The 17920-nt window shown below is 36.6% G+C and overlaps 1 protein-coding gene across 1 annotated transcript in view; it reads left to right on the forward strand.

Annotated features, from left to right (window-relative positions):
* LOC140141758 (telomerase protein component 1-like) overlaps positions 1–16233 on the forward strand; it is a 78715-nt gene extending 62482 nt beyond the window's left edge. Inside the window, 7 exon segments of the mRNA XM_072163626.1 lie at positions 1353–1543; positions 2856–3067; positions 3768–3998; positions 6256–6447; positions 8177–8468; positions 10667–10771; positions 12603–16233. Coding sequence (XP_072019727.1) covers positions 1353–1543; positions 2856–3067; positions 3768–3998; positions 6256–6447; positions 8177–8468; positions 10667–10771; positions 12603–12725 — 1346 coding nt within the window. The 3' untranslated portion in view covers positions 12726–16233.
* The last annotated feature ends 1687 nt before the right edge of the window (positions 16234–17920 follow it).

Consider the following 17920-nt stretch of genomic DNA (forward strand, 5'->3'; position numbering starts at 1 on the left):
AGTGAAAGAAAATCGTCTGGAAGGCGGGAAAAGAAAAGCGGAAAGGGGACGTCAACCAGTGGGCCAAAATAGTGTAAAATATCAATTTTTTGCATGCTATGCGTGCACAATTGTCCAAGTAAAACCCTTTTTTGGAACCTTGAAGACTTAACACGTACAGTCGCTTCAAAAACCCCATATATGTAATTATGTATATATCTCGCCAATAATACAGGGTCAAAATGATGCACATTTGTTTTGTTTCTTCCCAAAAATTTTTATTTTGCCCCACCCAACAAAGAAATCTGGCTACGCTATGGTGAAATCATCACACTTTATCGTCATAGATATGGAGTTGCAATACCGTAAAACCTCGTCTACAAGCATATAGAGTGCTCTTGATGAATGCTAAATAATTAATCCAGACGCCATCCATCGACAAAATTATAACATTATGGAGTATGAGCTAATAAATTACTCATACAAACATGTACAAACTACCACGTATGTAAGACAATTCTATTGTATTAGCATATTTACGGCTATTTCATATAAATTTAGCTTTCATCAAAAACACTCTTTATGCTTGTAGACGAGGTGTTACGGCATCTGTGTCCAAATATTTTTTTATATTGTTTATGTATAATTGCATAATTATGTGAAAAGGCCCAAAGTATAGATTTCATGTGTAGATGGTTACACGTTTGATACATGTGTAGTTGGATCCTGCACATAATGATGGAGGATAAAAGTTGCTGGATGGGTGCTTAAATACCACTAATTCTCTATAACACAGGTTTCAATGGAAAAATAGGTGATTTCAAGCACGATTTTCTCATAAGGAACTCTCACAGTGAAATGACATGAGAGTAGAAGGATGAATCCCCAAATGACCAAAATTTCAACATAATTATTATGACCTGAGACTTTTTTTGTTTTAAAGCGCTGAAGTGGAAAGACCACAATTTTACAGTGCGCCCTCTTTTTTTGTGAACAGATTTTAGCCAACTGGATGGGGGGCAAAACCGATGTGCAGTGGATGAATTTCGTGGAACTTTTCATCAAAACTGTAAAATAATGGTAGAAAACATGCGTTTTCTGCATGTTACTCTGAAATTTGCATTTTTTTTACTATACAGCTTGGTATTTTTCAGTGATTTTTAAGCACTTTTTAAGGATGCCATGCAGGAAAAAAGTCCCTCTCTTATTTTCACGCACTGCCCAGCACTAATTAGTGGTATTTAACCTATAGGGGCATGGGCGGTTGCAATGAATATGGTACCCTGTTTTTAAAGCATGAGCTCATTTGCATACAGAGCTACAGATACCAGCAAGTTTATCATCATCACCATTATACATTTTTCTGTTAACAGATTCCAATCTGGATTTAGACACTGATGATAATGATCCTGGAACCAGCTGGGCATCCATGACTGCCACAGAAGAATGGGCAGAAAAACACCAGAAGAAGAAATTAGACAAAGTGTCAAAGGTCAAAATAGAGAATGTATCCGTGGTAACAGCCAGTGATGATGGTACTGTGCAACTATGGAAGCCTCTGCAGGTGAGTGAGTGGTTGAAAACAATTATTGGAATGGCAATGAGCTATTCTGTTTGAAATCCATACACCCCCTATAAAATTTCAAATTTCACTGCACACTGCCTGCGATTGAAGACAATGCATACGTGTTTGCCGATAAACGAGGACACACACAAGATTTTTCACCCTAAACTGTGGACCTACTTCCAACCGAGGACTGTCCTCGGTCTCAAACTGCTGCAAAAGACCTCAAATGCATGCTAGATGCTTTAAACGCTATTTGCCTGAAACCGAGGACCACACGTGTAAAAACTACCGTCCGCAGGGTGATGGCTAAAATTCTGTTTCGTATTATACACAAAAAAAATCCGCCATTTTAGTCCACGGTTAGGCGATGAAAACATCATGTATACACACGTCCTCGGTTAGATAGCAAAACACAATGTCCACGTTTGGAGGCAAACACAGACAAGGGGGGGGGGGTGGGTGTGTATGGGGATTGCTTTTGTAAATACCAGTAAGCAAGGACATTCATGGTTCCTGGATGGTATTTCTAGATTCAAAACAGCATAAGAACAAATTGTGGCCATTTACTGCTTTTGCCTGTGTAGGGTTAGTTTGCACTTAGATGTAAGTAGTAAAAACTTAACCACATCCACAGTGAGGGGACACCCCAATGTGTGGATCCACAATTGGACAGTAAAAATTCAATAGGGTGCATCGCTATCTTGGTTGCCAGTGTTTACATGTAGGTGTGGGGGTGTGTGCACACACATGTACCCCTACATTGAATGGTGATAACAGGGTTGCCAAAAGATTTCAGCCCAAATCGCGGGTCAAATAATCGAAAAGTCACCCAATTTTTCTCTTTACCATTGGTTTCTATATGGGGCAGGAAACTCGGAAGTCGCGGGAGCCAATGTTGAAAAGTCGCCCAAATTTTTTCTTAACCATTGGTTTTTATGGGACAGGAAATTGTCAAAAGTCACGGGAAAAATCTTCAAAAGTCACTCAATTGGGCTACCAAATCACGGGTTTGGCAACCCTGTATGTGATAGGTCAACTGTATGATCCAAAGTCTAATGTGATTGTGATGATGTCATGTGGCCCTTCCAGTTGAAATCCATACACCCTATGGAAGACATGGCCTTAATCTTCCACACAGGGAGTGTGAATTTCTAATGGGACTACCTGAATTGGTGACTCCATATAAAGCCTACACCCAGTGTGTGTGAGATGTAAGTTCATGTCTTCCCTGTATGGATTTCAACTGCAATAACCCATTGTACCCTTTTAAAAACTTTGTTTGTTTGTTTGTTTGTTTGTTTGTTTACAGGGTAATGAGCAAGCTTCTCTGAGTGGTCACTCAGACCGTGTGACCACTGTAGCCATATCCAGTAAAGGTCAGCTGGTGTCTGGCTCACTGGACAAGACGGTGAAATTATGGCGTCCTAAGGTGGAAGGCCAGCGTTTGGTTGAGGGTCATGAGGCAGAGGTCACATGTGTGGCTTATTCTCCACAAGGAACATATGCAGTGTCAACTGGAAGGTAGGTTTATGTGACTACGTCGGCAGAGTGCTACACTATCGTAAGTGCAGTAGAATGTAATAGCTGCCATTTGCAACATTTCAATAAATGTACCTACTTTTAACCAATAACCCTAGAAAAACACCCAACTACATGTAAAGGTGATATCTTGGGTTAGCTTAGTGGCCATCAGGCAAATAATACAGAACATCAACACTTTACAATGAGGGGATGTGCTGCAAATAATAGGTGTTTTACAAAAGGCAGCTATTACATTCTACTGCACTTACGACAGTGTAGCACTCTGCCGACGGTCACCATGGGGATGAAAAAAACCCTGTTCTACGGGCCCAACAACCCAGATTTTGCTGGGGGTTTGTAGCTGTACTTTTGGAAAAAATATCAATAATTAAAAAAAAAGAAAGAAAGAAAAAAAAGACCCCGCTTTGAAAGTCTCGCCACCTGTAGAATGTTTTTTTTGTCACCTAAAAGCAATCATGTAAATAAATAAATGCAGTGATTTATAACATGTATATATTCAACAAGTAGATCGGTTGTGTAGCACAATTTAATGCAGCTATAATGCAACAAGGTGACCGGAAAAGACGGGACAGAAATATAGGAAGAGGTCTTTAAAAGAATTTGGTGATAAACACTGTATGAAAAATTTGGACCACCCAGCTTTAAATTTATACACCGTTATTAAATTTCTTCATTTCAGAGATGGCCAAGCTGTCATTTGGTATATACCCAAGAACGATGCCACCAATAACGATATAAATAGCAACGCAATCCTACCAAAGAAAGTGTTCTCCATTCCTGTGTCTGAGAAGTCTGTCAATACAGTGTGCTTTATGACCAATAGTAGGTTTGCTGTGGGTTCTGACGAGGGTTCTGTCACGGTGTGGAACATTGAAGAACCATCTGCTGCTGGCAAAGCTTGGAGAGTCAAGTAAGTAATTTAGCATTTATGACTAATAGTGTGTTTGTTGTGGGTTCTGACAAGGGGTCTGTCACAGCATAGATTATCAATACATAATCTATGGTCACAGTGTGGTATCAATTAAGTGATTTTGCATTTATAACCAACAGTAGGTTTGCTGTGGGTTCTGACAAGGGGTCTGTCACAGTGTGAAGTCATGTATGAGATTTATCATTTATATTTATATTTCTTCAATTTGCATACAAGAAGGTCGTAAACTGAGATAATTATTGCGCTGCATGCTAGCCATAGGATTCAACATAAAAAGTCACAAGTTTTGAGATATTTTCTCAAAATATCAAGAGCTATCTCAAGAATCACTGAATCAATACTAGGCTTGTTTGTACTCATTTTAGTGCATTTTTCATGCTGATTCTAAATATGGTCATGCAAATTTTTTAATCTTAAATTTGTTTTGAAACTTGCTGTCTGCAGTCCATGCCAGCATGGAGGGAGTTAAAGTAGTACCTTAAGGCCAGAGTAATGGAAGACACATTCGTCCACGCCCGAATTTGAGATTTCTTGATATTTATCAACACTAAGATGTATTCTTTCATTTGAAACTGATAAAATACAACTTGTTAATATTTACACATATTTTTGCTTGATTTATTTCACTCTTTTCAACTCTAAAAAGTCACATGGCTCAAGACAGCTTAGTAAATTGGTGGGAAATAATGAGTCAGAAATGCGCGAATGCGAAATATTGTGATTACGTGCGCGATTCGAGTCGTGTGACGCGGCGCAACTCTGCGCGTATGTCCAACGCTGTCAAGGCGCATTCGGTATGTTGTTAATGCCGGCAAATGCGGTGTAAACAAAACAAAAATTTGCAGTCAAAAATGCCACTTAGATTTTTTAATTATTTAGAATTTTGGCGCACTAAAAGCAGACATTATAAATTCATTGCTGCAAAAAGATGCATATTTAGACCATGCACCAGATACAACTTTTACAAGCGTGAAAGTCTTGCCGTTTTAAAATATAAGGACACTTTGTGCATAATTTTGACATTTCTTTACTAAAACGTCGATTTCTCATAGTTCACTTTTTACAATATTGCACGATTTTTGTGACAAGATAACTCAAAAAATATGCAAGAAAAAGGTAAACTTTTTGCACTATCGTTTACAGTACATCAAAGTCTAGGGAAGGTTTTCTCATTTTTTCAAAATATTTGTTTTAAACAAAAATATACACCATTATGTGCAATTTTTAGCTGAATAGAGTGACAAAATTGATTTTTTCACATGTTTTTTTCAATATTTCGAAAAAAGAGACAAATTTCAAAAAAATAAAAAAAACCTTCCCTAAGTTCATGTCTCTTCTTCATAAAAAGCTAACTGAATTTTTTTTACTCCGAACGGATTTTTTTTTTTAAGTTGTCACAAAAAAATTGGGGTAAAAAAGTGATTTTTTGTGATTTTATCAAAAACTCGAGATTTTTGAAAAATCTGACGTCACCATGGGATTCCTTGACTCATTTCCTTTCCAAAAATGTATAGTTTTATATACTTTTGACATACAATTCAGAAATAATGATGCTCGAAAAGGTCCATGTTCTCTCCCATTACACTGGCCTTAAAACTAAGCAATGACTCTTGTTTACAGACCTGTGCTAATAAAGAGAAATAAAATCTGGGAATATGGGTTATGCCATTTGAAACCACATGTCTTATCCACTGCAGATCCAGCAAGTTTATTCTTTACAGATCCAATAGTTTTCATCCGAAGTGAAAAATGTATGGAAGTTTTTGGAATTCCTAACATAGTTTACCAAATTGTGTCAAGTCCCACAATTTTGTTGGGGTACTTAGTTTATTTCATGCATCTCGCTCCCCTTAATCATTGTTGAATGCTGAAAAATAATGAAAGGTGGTTGCACTACATGTCTCCTCCAACATTGTTTCCAGGGGGAGGGAGGGGGAGTAAGCAAGTTTCACAGGAATTTGATCTTTCAATGTCCAAACGATTTTTGCATAAGATTGTAGTTTCAAGTTGGATTTTAAGTTGAAATGTTCAATAAAAATCTACATACCGGTAGATTGAACAAATAGTTCATCTTCCAGAGGGAGTGTTGATATCAAAAGGATTAGCCAACTCATTGACCAAATAGTTCAACAGACCAAATTGAGCAGTGTCATATTCCAGAGGGAGTGTCGATTTCAAATGTAATAACCAACTCACAATTGGATGTAATCAATTTGTTATTTTTGTATATCTTCAGGCTTGTACGGACCATCAAACCAAAAGCTGGGAGAGCCAGTGGTTTAAGCAGTAGTGAAGTGTGTAGCCCTATATCCAGTGTGGCCTATGACACCGTTACTGATACTTTGTATACCGGACATTGTTACCTGTCTTCTGGTATCGTTATATCATTCAGAGGCAACGGAGGAAAACAACTAGAAGTTATGAGATTGTAAGTTAAATGACTGCTGAACTGACTTTCATTATATAGCCTTTTTATATTTGCATGCTACTAACTGTACACATGGCCCCTATCCCCATATATTCCAGGTAATTATGCACAAAATGGATGAATCTGTATGTAAAAATATAATTTTAAAAGAATTGTGTCATGTCTATTGAACAGTTTTTGATGCGTAAATCAATTCTTTATTAAGAAGACTCTTTTATGCTGGCATTACTACCAATTACACTTTAAATATTTTGATATTTAAAAACTGCCATTTTCAAGCATTTTAGGTAACATTTTGCCATTAAAAATAGCACAAAAATGTCCATATAATTCTGTCAAATAGTCCAAATCAATTATTTAATTTTAATTTTTATGTTTGGAACCAGTACTACATTGAAAACAACATAAAAATGCAAACTTGATGCACTCATACACTTCAAAGATGTCAATCAAAATATTGCTGCGGTAATGTTTGGCTATGAGCTTATTAATTATTCAGAGTTATTAATTATTCTTGAGCCTATTAATTTGTCTATATTTACATAATGAATTATAAAACTTCTTTTTGTAGAAGCTTAAAATCTAGGCTTTCCAATGATATGCCACTAACCGTTTCCTCCCTACTGATAACACTATCAATCCAGAAGTTAGTACATGTATATACCTCCTCTGCGCCCCTCAAATATACCACTTTTGATGGGTCGTAGAATAGGGTTGAATGAAATACCAGTGTTTGATTTTTTTTGTATTCAAGTTAGCTCAATTGATAAGGCGTTCGACTGTGGTACGAGAGGTTGCGGGTTCGAACCCTGGCAGTGCCTATACGCTCACGTGGAAAAATTGAGTTAGCTTGAAATTCCCTTGGACAAGGAACTCACTGCTAATTTGTCTCGTTGTAACCGTCTTTAAACTCGGGAGCTGATCCTGGTTGCGATGGTTATTTGTGGAATGTCTAGGGTGTGCGCTCTTGAAGCAGCAAAGTCCCTGATTTGTTGTTTAATGGTTTGTGGAATGATGTGGGGCCGTAGTGGTCAGCGACAACCTGTAAAGTGTGCTGAGGCTTGTGGATCACAGGCATGAGAATTTTCAGTTTAAAAACTGAATTCAGTTTTTTTTTATAGTCAAAATTTCCGCAACTTTATTTAATTTCAGCCTGTTTTTGGTACTTTTTGCCCAATTTCACGCGCATTTTCAGTTTTTTTTAGGAAAGTGCAGTCTCATGCCTGGGATCAACGTCTAGGCGTTGTGCCTGTGCGTAGCGCACTATAAATCACTGCGCTTTTTTTTCAGTGATGACTGGGTCTTGGACCTGAAGTATGTCAATGTCAGTCTCCTTGTTAACTCCCTATGTAATTGTACCTATGTATTATATTTCAGTGATGACTGGGTCTTGGACCTGAAGTATGTCAATGGTAGTCTCCTTGTTAACTCCCTATGTAATTGTACCTATGTATTATATTTCAGTGATGACTGGGTCTTGGACCTGAAGTATGTCAATGTCAGTCTCCTTGTTAACTCCCTATATGTAATTGTACCTTTGTATTATATTTCAGTGATGACTAGGTCTTGGACCTGAAGTATGTCAATGTCAGTCTCCTTGTTAACTCCCTATGTAATTGTACCTATGTATTATATTTCAGTGATGACTGGGTCTTGGACCTGAAGTATGTCAATGTCAGTCTCCTTGTTAACTCCCTATATGTAATTGTACCTATGTATTATATTTCAGTGATGACTGGGTCTTGGATCTGAAGTATGTCAATGGCAGTCTCCTTGTTAACTCAGCCTCACCAAAGATACAGCTATTCAATAAATCGGTATGTACACCATATTGGGAATATTACACCATGACGATACCATCAGATGCTGATAAATCGGTCCCTACAGACATTAAGCAGCAGCCATGTTGGGTGAATTCAGTTGCGTTACTCACATCTACACCACAGCAGTTTCTAATAGGAGACTCGTGGGGGCGCTTGACAGCTCAGAATACTCATGCTGATGTGGACTTCCAGCAAAAGGTATACAGTTGTTCTTATTTGGTGATGATGACCTATATAATTGGCTATTCCAGTTGAAATCCATACACCCCCATGGAAGACATGACCTTCATCTCTCACACAGGGGGTGTAGCTTTCAAGCGGAGTCACCCATTCAGGTAACCCCATTTGAAAGTCACACTCCCTGTGTGGAAGATTAAGGTTGTGTCTTCCATAGGGAGTGTATGGACTTCAACTGGAATAGCCCATTTTGGAGCAGACGACACTAAATGGGCAACTCAATTTGAAATTCACACTCCCTGTGTGGAAGATTAAGGTCATGTCTTCCATAGGGGGTGTATGGATTTCAACTGGAATAGCCCATTTTGAAGCAGACGACACTGAATGGGCGACTCCATTTTAAATTCACACTCCCTGTGTGGAAGATTAAGGTCATGTCTGCCATAGGGTGTGTATGGATTTCAACTGGAATAACTCAATTCAACCCCTCAATGGAATTTCTTAACTTTAATCTAGAGGCTGATTCAATCATCTGACAATCATAACAAGCCAATAATCTGATTGGCCGATTATGCGTCAAAGTGTTGGTCGGCGCAAAGCGGCACTCTTGAAGGGTACACAAAGCTTCGCGTATGTCACTCACGAACAGGGTGCTTGTGTCAATCAGAGTATTATACTGCTATACTTCTCAGGAAGCTTGTATGAAATTAACATCTTAACCTTCTGGCTCAGGATTATGATGACTTTGACTTCAGATAATGTTTATGTGTGTAAATTTTGACTTTCATTTCTTCATGTTAATAAGCCCTCCCACCTAGTAATTGACTTAAAGGGGTATTTTGAGAGTACACATTCTCTTTTTATGTCAATGTTTGAGTAGATACTCAATGTTTGAGTAGACATCCACAAAGTGTATTCCCAAAATTCCAATTGATTCCTATTTTGCATTTGCGAGATTATTACATGATTATACATATTACATTGCTCCATATAGGCCACTGTGTTGTAATTTTGTTCTGTTAAAGTAACACTCCGGCAATCACAACATTATGCCTTATATGTTAGAAAAACAATTACCAAGCACATATGACATGGTTTTATTTAAAACAAACTCATATTGACCATGAAAACAAATAAAACAGCTGTGTCTCATCACATGATATTCAAAATTCTTGCGTTGGAATTGTCTAGGGCAATGATGTCATGGTTATTTGTGCTCAATTGTCGTCAGCCTTCATTGCATTGTGTTACTGGGACGTCATTGCGACAGGCAATTTTGGTGCCCCGGAAATTTGAATATCATGTGGCGAGAGCTGGCTGTTTTTGTTCGGTTTTATGGTCAATATGAGTTTGTTTTTAAAAAAATCACATGATTCGTGCTTGATAATTGTTTTTCTAACATAAAAGGCATATTGTTGTGATTGCCAGAGTGTTCCTTTAAGGGATCTGGTATGAGCGTTTCGACAGTATTTTTTGTGGGACATGAGAGCACATCAGACATATCGAATGCATTCTGAATACGAAGAATGTCTTTCTGATATCAAATAATTTTCATTTTTTGAAATTTACGATATAATACAAATTTTATGACAAATTATTAAAATTTGATATTTTTCACATTTTTGATATATAACAGTCCTCGAGTAAATTTTATAAATCTAATGACATATTCTTAAAGTGTATGTAGCTGGGAAGAAAAGGCGACGATCAATTGAAAATTTTGACCTTTCATATTGAAAATATGGATTTTTTTCCCCCAAAAGACCTTTTTATTTTTTTGTGTGTTTTGAGAAAAAAATCCATATCTTCAATATGATAGGTCAAAATTTTCAATTGATCGTCGGCTTTTCATCCCACCTACACACACTTTTAAGTATAAATCATCAGATTCATAAGGTTTACTTCGAGTACTGTTAAATATCAAATATATCAATTTTTAATCATTTGCCATAAAATGTGTATTACATTGCAATTTCAAAAATTCAAAATTATTTGATATCAGAAGGACATTCTTCGATTCAGAATGCAATTCGATATGTCTGATGTGCTCTAATGTCCCAAAATAAATACTGTCCAAACGTTCATACCCCAGCCCTTAACAGGTCATGAATGCAAATTTGACAATATTTTTGCTAACAACATAAATGAAGCATTATTGGGGGCATTTCACAAAAATCTGGGAAAAGGTACTAATCATGTTAATTTTATTTTCCCACTAGGTCCATGGTGGATCAGTAACAGGTATAGCAGTGGCAACCAGTGTGATCTGTACAGCATCTAATGATGCTACACTCAAGCTATGGTCTAAGGATGCATTTAAACAGGTTAGTCTCCAGTAATATAGGCCTATATCTTAATCTAGGTTAGCCACTTACTATTACTAGTTATCTGTATAGCATCTAATGATGCTATACTCAAGCTATGGTCTAAGGATGCTTTTAAACAGGTTAGTCTCCGGTAATATATATCTTAATCTAGGTTAGTCACCTACTATTACTAGTTATCTGTATAGCATCTAATGATGCTACACTCAAGCTATGGTCTAAGGATGCATTTAAACAGGTTAGTCTCCGAAAATATATATCGCGCGTAATTTTGGACAAATAAGGCCTCCCACTAATTAATTTTTACTAGAAGTTGAATATTGGTCTTAAAATGTTCTTTTAATTGATGTTGTGCCCCTAAGGGTGGCGCCCGGGGCACGTTGCCCCGCCCCGCCCCGCCCCCTAGTTATGCCACTGCACTCATAAATATCTATTTATAAATGGTAAATTATATATTAAAGTGATACTTGTTGTCATGGAGACTGCCTTTCTACAGAAGCTTAACATTAAAGACTAGCATGTGCAAACCAAGGTTATGTTATCACTCATAGACCTCTATTTATAAATGGTAAATTATATATTAAAGTGGTACTTGTTATCATGGAGACTGCCTTTCAAGAAGCTTCTAGACCCTTTTCATACAACATGCATACAAACCATGGGTGTAGGTTTGTTGTAAAAATGTGAGGGGGGTGAATTCAAGAAAAAGTTTACGTCTATGCACAAGCCTCATGGCATGGGGAGAGGTTGAGAGGAAGAAGCCCCCAGAAGCTTCTGACATGAACCAAATGTGAGGGGTACACCCCGTTAGTCCGAAACCCTGTCAGTCCGAATCACCGCTAGTCCGAATTTTAAGCTTACCTAACGCTAACCCTAACCCTAAACCTAACCCTAAATCTAACCCTAACCTGAAAAATTCGGACTAGCGGTGGTTTCGGAATGACAGTGTTTCGGACTGACGGGTAGACCCCGAATCTGAGAATTAGAAATGGTGCCATAATTTGATAGGAATCATCACAATTTAACACTCAAAAAGTAAGATGTGATGTGGTATATATATAAAAAAGCACTATTAATTTTGAGTGTTTTACTAAAAATATAGAGATGTTTTGCTCCACAACGCTGTTTTCCCCAATGAAATCGGACATTCCTAAGCAAAGATATTGAGTTCGTAAGTTATGGTATTTTAAAATTGGAAATTGAGATATTGGCCTTTAAAAATATTATTGGCAATGTTGAGAGTAGGAATAACCTTGATAAATGTTTCAAAAAATACAAGATGCCAGTTAAATTCCGGTCTGAAACTATATCAGACAATATTTTATTTTAACATTATTAACATCACAAATTTGCAACAAACCCAATTTGTGAAAAAAATTGCACCAGGGCAGATTTTTTGCTATTTCTTCATTTTCGATTCTGCCCCAAAGTGTCTCCTTTCGATATACCACATCACAAATGTCAGCAAATTCAATATTAACCCCATGAGAACTACTTGCCGATTGGCCAAAAAGAAGTTTTCATTATCAATTGGACCAATCGGCAATATTGTTAGAATAATTTCACCACACAAAATAATTGGGGTGAATTGTTTGCAAAGCTCCATTCTGATTAATGATTACAGTGAAGATATCATGTAATTGACCAATCAGAGGCAATGTTAGATCGGCAGGTAGTGCTCAGGGGGTTAACAATGAAATTAAATGAGAATCTCTTCATCTGCAGGAGTTTGACTAATTGGTTGAAAATGACCTAATTAATGATGTGATAAAATGGGGGTGGGGATGATAGGGCCATGATACAAATAGTACTGTTTATGTTTTTTTTTCAGGTTGGTCAGTTTTTCTGCCAAGCCCCAGTGACCTGCCTAGCTACAGCAAGTGATACACAAGGACATGCTGGATTCATGTGTGGTGACAAGCTAGGTAACATATACTTCTTGGAGTGGAATTAACTCTCTCTTCGTGGATGTCGACTGCAGACGACAAGTTTCAAATTTCCAAATTGTATATTTTCATGAGCATAATTGGAATCAGCATGAAAAATGCATTTAAATGAGTACAAACAAGCCTAGTATTGTTTCAGTGGTTTTTGAAATATAGAGTGCTATTTTTAGAAAATAATCTCAAAACTTTGACTTTTTATGTTGAAGCCTATAGCATGCAGAGCATTATAGTACACAAAGTTTTATTTTGATATGTAAGATATATATAAAGATTTGATAGTTTTAAAACTGGTAGATAGTTTTAAGGCTGGTTCATGGACTAAATATCAAAGGTTTTAAGTTCAAAATAACCTTTCAAAGATTTGAGGCTTTGAAGAAAAATAATTTGTTTATAAAATGTAACTTGTTCCAACAAAATATACCGTAAGTGTATTTAAAAAAAAAAGGATTTAATAATTTGTAGAAAGAAGCAAAAATTAGCTTTTAAGGTTATTAATTATTTTAAACTGTTGTGATTTGGTAGTTCACAGCATCTTACGAATGGTAGTGAGCTTTGGCAAAAACTGCATTGCTCAATTCATAGCGGCGTGTAGAAGAATTAAAATATCACAGATATACTTTTATAGGTGCTGCGGTTCTTGAGTTACGTTGTCAAGAGGTCTGAAACAACAACACTTTTGTAAAACGTACATAACTCATTAACAACAATAAATTAAGCAAGTTTGCAAAGTATAAGATTTGTAGAATGAACTTTTGCAAAGCATCAAGGTGTTAATTTTCAATAATATATTGATCTGGATAATGAAAATCGATTTTTAGGTTGCTTCAACCAACAATACCTCGTCTACCCTTAATGACACCTTGCTTTTGAAAATTGAAAGTTTGGTTTTGGAGTTATGATGAATTATTTAGTCAATATTTTTCTCATGTTTTTCGTTATATTTTTCTAGCTTAGCTTGTATATTTCCCATTACTTGTCAGGCTGATTCAAAATGTGGGACTGATTAAGTAGGCATGGGAACGTTAAACACATGTACCATTAAACGCACGCATGACCCTTCAATTTTCCATTTTCAATGCTAATCAACAGTTGAAAGTAACAAAATCTGAAGACGACCTTAATAATTTACATAAAACTTGCTCAAAACATTCATTACCGTATTTAACACTAATAGGTCAAAATAATGCTTAGTTTTTGACATGTTTGGGCCGTTGACTTTGCGAATTTTACCTTATGTACAGCGCCATTGGTACTAACATAAATTCTGGTTTTGTGAGGCGCACCGCACCTATTGTATATTCATGAAATCTTGCCGCCAGACGGAGATGAATCAATGCATGTTAATACGTTAAACGCACGCATCACTGATGCGTTAAACATGTAGAAAAATACACGGAATAACCCATCCCTAGTTATAAGGGGAGTATTAGTAATAACAATAATATTAGCGAACAAATGTGCAAAAAAAAAAAGGTCATCATATCGTATTCTGTAAGTTGAACTTCCCTTTCTGCCAGACCTGACTTATTTTCTTATATAATGTAAGGGAAATTATCTTGAGAGGTGTTTTTAATAGCAATAAGATTTTGGCCTTGACTCTCCCATGAACTTGATTTGCCTGCAGTATGCAAATGATATTTTCTGTTTTGAAATGTAAATGTACAGTACTCGATCATTTTGTACCTTTAGTTGTGGTATCAATATGTTTTATTATTCTGGAAGGAAGTTGTAATAATGCCTAAATTTTGTAAAATCTGGACCAGAGACTAGTTCTCTGGCTGTGGGTTTTAGTCATAAACAGATATACAGGGTGTATCAAAATGTTGGTACCCATCAAATTTAATGTCTAATGAAATGCCTGCTTCTCCCGAATTCAACATTAGCTCAGCTTGAAACGACTACAATATGTATATGTATGGCCCTTTATCACATAAATCTACAAATAAGGTGTATGTTATGCTGCATTTTGATGTGGCAGTCTTTGCTATGCTCATTGGATATTGATGGGTATCAATCATTTTGATACACCTTGTACTATGGGTCACATTTAACATAAACAGATATACAGCAAAGAAATCAATAAAGGAGAATTTGGACATTCTATGCCACCCTTTATAATGGCGCTGGCATCCCTTGGAGGGGGGATTTAGGGGTATTTGATTTGGCACGAAGAACCAAACAGAAGTCTTTTGATAAATCTGTGCTTGTGGGCTCGCTCTCTCAGTGCATCACAACATGGCTTGTTTCTAGCTTGGTCTGTAAGTGTTGGACACATTATCCCCAAATTTTACTCCATGCATGAACGAAGATGACAAAGTGAGAAATCCTATTTCTCATTTAAATCTATTTTTTGTGATATACATAAATTATAAATGGGTCTTTAGTTTTGTACACATGTAGTTTTAAACTTTATATGTCAACAAGATATGTCATAAAGAAGTAAAGTTGGTTGAACTATCTAAATGTTTTATTAAACATCTACATAATTATACAATGTAGCTATTATTTAAAAAGGGTATAATTGATTGTTGCATACTTGTACATACATGTAATAGAATTATGAACACTGTAGTTTGGGCAAAACTATGCAGTATAAATTGCTGCCCCTGTAGGAGTGTGTGCAAGGAGTCTGACGTATCTTCCATGCGTATCCTATACCGCCTTTATAGTGCACAGCATAACGTTGTTGAGCAGGAAAAACCTCCTATGTGTCATTGGCCCCTGAACATGTTTAAAGCAAAACCTCCTATGTCACCTTTTGGCACTTTTGTATTAAACATATTCAGGGGCCACAATCTGGAAGATTTTTCTTGCCCAAAGACAATATTGAGACTGCAGGGGTTTGAACGCTTAATCTATTGATCATGAGTCAAAAGCCATTGTACTTTCAAGTAAAACCATAACTGATCATGAAATAATATATAAGATAAATCCAAATTTGTGTGTGTAATAGAAAAACGTAATTTATATATATAGGCATACAAAAGTATCTTTACATATGAAAAATATATATAATATTAATATATATATAAGAGAAAAAGAAAACACTATAGGTCTCTATAAATTGTAATAATATATATAGTTCTTTTTGGAAACATGTGCCTTATATTAATCAATGTGCTATTACATTTAAGAATCCACACTCTCCCTGTGGAAGATGTTGGAGATATGTTCCACAGTGGGAGTGTGAATTTCACTTGAAATGAACACATTATACAGCTCCATTTTAATTTCATACACCCTGAGAAAGATTCGACCTGAATCTTCCACAGAGGATGGGTGAGTTTCAAGTTGAGTTGGTTAATGTCCAAATTCGTTTTGAAATTCATACTCCCTCTGTTGAAGATAAAAATTTCCACAGGGAGTGTGGACTTCAACTGGAATATGCCAATGTTGTTACTGCAGTTATTATAAAAGTAGATTATGTTTAATAAAATTGCTTATTACAGAAGTTACAACTTGTGAAGTCAGGTTTGATGTATTGGTAGCCAGGGTACTGTATAATTGTATATTTTTGCTGGGTTCATTTTTTTCGCCATTTGATCAATTCTGGACAGTTAAGTGGGTGTTTAATTTGTGTTTCCAAATATAATCACATTAACGGTGGTCTTACCTTGGAATTATGGAAATATTTGGGCCTCATAACTGCTAAACTGTTGGTTTAAAGTATATAAAAGTAATAGCAAAGACTTGATGAATTCATTTGTGAGGTCAAATTTTGGCCCAAAATGCTCATTTTTTGAGATAATCCCCAAACTACGTAACAAAACAAGAGCGATAACCGCACCATAGCTGAACCATGTGGCTTCAGCAGTATATTGTGGTAGGCCTATACCACTATCACCCGGAGTCTATAATGGACATAATCTTGAAATGCTACGAAGGTATGGCCGCCCGAGTGGTGATAATGAAAGAGGAAAAGTGAAGAATATAAAATAAACTAGAGCAACTGTGCCCTTTACAAGGACACAAGGTAAGTTTGATTACTCTAACGATCTGATCAAGCAGCAATACTGTGCTGGATAGTATTAATTTTAATAAGACTGTTTCAGTCTGTAAATGTAAATTCATTAATTGCCGTTTTAATATACCTTGAACGTGGAAAGCTGGCATTTTGAAAACTGGACTTTTGACCTCTGTATGACACCCTTAATGGCCTTAAATGAATTTTAAAATATTTTCAACATGTTTAGAATGTCATAAGGATCATTGCGTTTAAATTTCAGCTCAATCGGAGCATTTTGGAAAACTTGACCTTTGACCCCTTTAGGACCCCTTAATGACCTTAAATGAATCTTAAAATGTTTTTAAAATGTTAAGAATGTCATAAGGATCATTGCATATAAATTTCAGCTCAATTGGAGCATTTTGAAAAACTTGACCTTTGACCCCTTTAGGACCCCTTAATGACCTTAAATGAATTTTAAAATATTTTTTAAATGTTTAGAATGTCATAAGGATCATTGCATTTAAATTTTTTTAATTTCAGCTCAATTGCAGCATTTTGAGAACCTTGACCTTTGACCCCTTTATGACCCCTTAATGACCTTAAATTAATTTTTAAAGGTTTTAAACATGTTTAGAATGTCATAAGGATCATTGCATTTAAATTTAAGTTTAATCGGAGCATTTTCAGTTAAAATGACCTTTGTGACCCCTGGATGACCTCCGACGTTTGGAAACATTTTTATTATATTTTTTATATTTTCCTATTTTTAGAGATAGTAACTCGGGCCTCGACTTAGTAACTCGGGTCCGAGATAGTAACTCGGGTCAGAGATAGTAACTTGGGGCCTCGACATAGGATCCTGGTGTCTAAGATAGTAACACGGACCCCGAGATATGGGGCCCCAACATAGTAACTCGGGGACCGAGATAGTAACTCGGGCCCGACTTAGTAATTGGGGGTTAGAGATAGTAACTCGGGCCTCGACTTAGTAACTCGGGTCCGAGATAGTGACTCGGGCCTCGACTTGTTAACTCGGGTCTCAGATAGTCAAATGGATCCCGAGATTGTAACTCGGGGTCCGAGATAGTAACTCGGGGGCCCGACTTAGTAATTGGGGGTTAGAGATAGTAACTCGGGCCTCAACTTAGTAACTTGGGTCTGAGATAGTAACACGGACCCCGAGATAGTAACTCCGGGTCCGAGATAGCAACTCGGGACCCAGACTTATTAATCACACAGTCCCTAGTATTGTGT

Source organism: Amphiura filiformis, chromosome 20 (genome assembly GCF_039555335.1).
Source record: "Amphiura filiformis chromosome 20, Afil_fr2py, whole genome shotgun sequence".
Taxonomy (NCBI): Eukaryota; Metazoa; Echinodermata; class Ophiuroidea; order Amphilepidida; family Amphiuridae; genus Amphiura; species Amphiura filiformis.